Here is a 4,972-nt window from a genome sequence, read left to right on the forward strand (position 1 = left end):
CAGAAGGAAAGACTGGGACCAGGAACCAGGAATGAAGTGTTTATATTCATTTCTATCTTCTTTGGCATGGCTCTTGATACTATGAAAACCACTACACTGAGCCTATCATTCCTGCCAGGGCCCATTTTTTTTTCTATGTCATTCACATAGGCATAAAACATAAATAAAATTTTGTATAATCACTGAAGAATTCCCATTTGCCAGAGTCTCAATGTTGGGCATATATCTCCCAGAATAACAGCATTGTACAAATGGAGTAAATTTTCTTGCTAATGTTTAATGCAGTTGGTTTTTTGTTTCCTCGTTCAACCTCAAATTCCCATGCAGGTATATATATATACTCTCTATGTTGTTCTCCAGTATAAGGAATATGAATATACATAACAATGATGAAATAAGCTGCTTATACTCACAGTGAGTGATGGACAGTCAGAGACAATCAGCTCTTGCAAGTTTTTACAGTGGCCTAAATCAAACAAGTTGCACATCAATAAACAACATATTACAAATATTTAAAAGTTTTCCATCCTACATTATTAGGAAATAAACAGATACCCTGACAAGTAATATGTTCTAAGTATATGAGTTTCCCTTCCCAGGAAAATTATTTCTTTTGTCTTCAAAAATAAAATATAAACACATGTTCATTATTGTTTGAGGATTAAAGGAAAAAGAGGAAAAAGAGAAATACTACTTTCAGAAAGTTACTATATACTTAAAGCTTTTTAATTTGAAAATAGTTGGGAAAAATCCTGTTTTCTTTTTTTCTCACATGCTTTTCAATTCATTTTTTGTTTAGCATTATATCATAAAAGTTAGTTTTCCAGAACATATAAAAATGGAAGTAATTTCATAATGAATGACCACATCTCTACTACCGAGTTATAATCTATATTTTTCTGTATTTCCTTGATCACATACCCCCCCCATTCATCCATCTCTTAATCAGTCTTCATTTAATCTTATTTTTAAAGCATTTCAAAGTGTGTTGCAGAACCAGGAACTGGTGGCTCATGCCTGTAATTATAGCTACTCAGGATACTGAGAAAATAAATGAAGGGAGAGTATGAGGCCATGAGTTCAAGCACTAAAAGAAAGCCAAAAAACCAAGCATGTTGCAGATACTAACACATTCCCCCAAATACTTCATTCAGCATGCATAAAAATAAACGAGCTATTTACTATGGGTTTTTGTTGTTGTAGCTGTTGTTTGTCAGTCATGGGGCTTGAACTCTGGGCCTGAGCATTGTCCTTGCGCTCTTTAGCTCAAGACTAGCACTCTACCACTTGAGCCATAGCTTCACTTCCAGTTTTCTGGTGGTTAATTGGAGATAAGAGTCTCACAGACTTTCCTGCCTGGGCTGGCTTTGAACTGCAATCCTCAGATCTCAGCCTCCTGAGTAGCTAGAATTACAGGCGTAAGCCACCGGTGCCCATCTGTTTTGTTAAGGTTATAGTACATATGATTTACAATTTATTGCACATAGAGGAGAGGATGGAAAAGTTAAGTGCTTGAGGCCATGTCCCATGCACTCCCAGGGAAGATGAGGGATGAAAACAAACAGCTAGAGGGTTATTAGACAAGTAGCTCCCTGAGAGCAGCTCAATGAGGACACAATTGTGAATGAGGGACAGCTAAAGAAAAGAAGAAGGAAGACATTCCAGTGAATGAGACCTGCCTAAGCAGGAAAACTTCAAGCAAGGGGTGGTCCTGGCGTTTAAAATATCCCAGTAAACAGAAAGCCCATCTGCCACTCCTAACCACATAGCCCCACACTAACAACAGCAGACATGTTATTAGTTATAAATCCATTCTGAATATTTCTGCCTTTGCCAGGAGTAAACTATGCCCTAAGTGATAAATGCAAACCAGAAATACTTTCAGAATTTTAAAAATGAAAACAAGTCTTCAAAATACACAGATTTTAGAAGTCACCAGTAATAATTAAGGAAAACATACACTCCCCAAATAGTTGAACTTAGTTTATGATATAAATGTTCTTATAATACAACAGTTATGTGAGAATAATTAACATATTTATCAGTGACATGGCCGGGTACCAGTGGCTCACATCTGTAATCCTAGGTACTTGGGAAGATGAGATATGAGGATCACGGTTTGAAGCCAGCCTGGACAGGAAAGCCCATAAGACTCTTATCTCTAATTAACCACCAAAGACCTGGAAGTGAGAAGCAAGTTTGAGAGGGTGACATTTGGGCCAAGACCTTTGGGAGATGTGCCATTAACTTTGAACAATTCTTAGAACCCACAATCAACAGGACTGGTGATTGGGAGACAGTGAAGAGAAAGAAAAAGCTGAGGACAGCCCTTCTAGACCTTTTCTTGTTTTTACACTTTAGTGATGAACGGAGAATTCTATAAACCATAGCGTTTAACTGGGCTATGAAAGGAGAATTCTTTAAACCAATGAAATGAAGAACCCCAGGTTTCAATTTTCATCTTTCTAGGTCCTAAGTACCTCAGGAAGTATCTTCCATTCATGAGTCTGTTTCATCCTCCCAACCAAACTAAGAGACATCAGTGTTCATCCTCAGCAGATGCTGGAGATGAACTATTCTGAGGTTGCACAATATAGCAGGTTGGAAACCTTTGAGTCCAACTCAGGGCCTAGACATTTGACTACTAAACCAGACAAGTAAGAAGACAAGCAGCCTCTACACCATGATTTACTCAGCACCTTTTAAAAATGAGAGACCTTTGCATTAAATGCACTACTGTTCTGTGCTTGAAGTGGGCATCATCTTGTCATTGTTGTACATGTATATAACGTACTTTGGTTATAATCACACCCCTCATTAGCCTCCCTTGTACCCTTTCCCTCCCACTAGTCCCCCTGCCCTTATCAATAATCCTCCTTTAATTTCTATATTTTTTCCTTAGTCTCAATTCCATCTTTAACGTGTGTGTGTGTGTGTGTTTTGTTTTGTTTTTTCTTTCTTATTCCAACATAGGGTTTCCAAATACCCCCAGGGTTGGGACTTATTCTTCCTGAACAGCATTCATTCAGATTATTCAAACTTGGATTTCAAAGGAATATTTCCTTTGTTCCCTCTGTCACACAAAGGAATAGAGATGGATTTCAGGATGCACATGGTTGCCATAGTAATATCACTCTGCTTTTGCAAAGCTGCTGAGCTAAGCAGAGACAACCCTGCTGGTTTGCGAAATTGAGTAAATCATGGCGGGCAGGTGGGGGCTGGAGAGGCTCCAACCCAGTCAAATGCTATGCACCAGGCTTCCCCTGCAATGTATACATGTATCTCCGCGAGAAGTATTTAAACTGTCAAGAAAGAAAATTAGTTTATGTGTTACCTGATTGGCCTCAAGATTTGCTGCACATGCTGATAGCAAGAAACAAGATCCAAGTGTTAAAAAACAACATGATTGCCAAGTTTACAAAGCTGAAAAGTCTGGATCTGCAACAGAATGAGATCTCCAAACTTGAGAATAAGGCATTCTTTGGTTTAAACAAACTTACAACCGTTTTACTGCAGCAAAACCAGATCAAAGTCTTGACAGAGGAGGTGTTCATTTATACATCTCTACCTAGCTACCTGAGACTTTATGACAACCCCTGGTACTGTACTTGCCCAGGCTGGCTTTGAACCACAATCTTTAGATCTTAGCCTCCTGAGCCACTGACATCCAGCTAGAAAGTCCCCATTTCTCTTAAATTCTATTTAAATTCCATGGATAAGCCAGTAAATGTGAAAATATATGCAAATGCCCTATCTATACCTTGACTTGCTCTCGTAAAAGGTACAAGATGCTATGCGTCTGGCAGAGAGACCCTTAAGGAAAACTCATGCAGCACAAGACAGGGGAGTACATTCTGAGAGAGCAAAAAGGAGGGAAGGTAATAGTAGTAGAGCTTTTGTATTTCATAACCCTTAGCTCCAAGTTTTAATAAATACTTGCTAACATCCTCCATCCGAGTGATTGCCAAGTTATCAAAACTAAAACTAAAACATTAAAGAGCTAAATTTAAAATATTCAACACAAGAGCTATCAGACTAAGGAAATCTTTCTATTACCTACAAACCACTATTATTTTTCCTATCCCACACAATCTTGTGCTACTGATGAGCAAGCTTTGCATACACAGGATAAAGTCCTGGACTAAGAAAACAGATGGGAGATTTTAGGAAAGCTCTTAACATATCAGCAAAGATTGATGATGAAATGTCTGCCAAAACGGCTAAATCTACTCTATGATAACCGGCCATATGACAGTGTCTAGGTATTTCATTTCTGGCTTCATTTAATAATTTATACTATTAAAGCCAATTGTCATTGGATTAAAGTCATATCGAGTATGGGATCATTTCTGTATATCTATTTTGGAAAGTTGTGATTTATTTTGTTTCCATGTGGGAAAAAGAAAGGGAAAACTAAAAGAGCCCTAACAGCCTCCCTCACCCACGAGAACAGAAGGCTGGAATTTGTTCATACTGGAGAAGTAGGCAACCTGAAGTAGAAGTCAATTAGTTCATTTTTCAGCAAAGACATACTCAAGCCTTACCACTCTTCCCTTGATTCTGAAGGTGGTACCTGCTGATCAGATCACACCAGAGTCCTGTGCTAAGGACCGTTTACTATCCAATATGCCCATTGAACTGCACACAATTCAGTGCCATGCTAGAGCAATTCCAGCCTCATAGACCCGGACATTTCATGCTGGCTTCTCTGAATTAGGGACAAATTACTTAGTAACTGAAAATCAACGATGCTACAGGTACCTGCCCCCTGACAAATTGTATCCTCAACATTCAGGATGCTAATAGAATCACCATATATAAGTGGGGAAACTGAGGCTCAAGAGAGGTCCACTTTCTTAGCCAGGGCCTCATTGATAAGCAGCAAAGCTAAGGCATGATCTTGGTCTGCTAACAGAATTTTAGCAAATACAAACAAAAAAAAAAAGGTTTAATGCAATGTCTTCAGAACTAT

At 38.5% G+C, this 4,972-nt stretch overlaps 1 protein-coding gene across 1 annotated transcript; it reads left to right on the forward strand.

Annotated features, from left to right (window-relative positions):
* The first annotated feature begins 3,106 nt into the window (after positions 1–3,106).
* Positions 3,107–3,627, forward strand: LOC125344862 (leucine-rich repeat-containing protein 17-like). Its single transcript, XM_048337173.1, is given in 2 exon segments — positions 3,107–3,205; positions 3,208–3,627. Coding segments are annotated over 2 exon segments (519 nt in total).
* The last annotated feature ends 1,345 nt before the right edge of the window (positions 3,628–4,972 follow it).

The sequence above is a fragment of the Perognathus longimembris genome, chromosome 2 (assembly GCF_023159225.1).
Source record: "Perognathus longimembris pacificus isolate PPM17 chromosome 2, ASM2315922v1, whole genome shotgun sequence".
NCBI classification, from domain to species: Eukaryota; Metazoa; Chordata; class Mammalia; order Rodentia; family Heteromyidae; genus Perognathus; species Perognathus longimembris.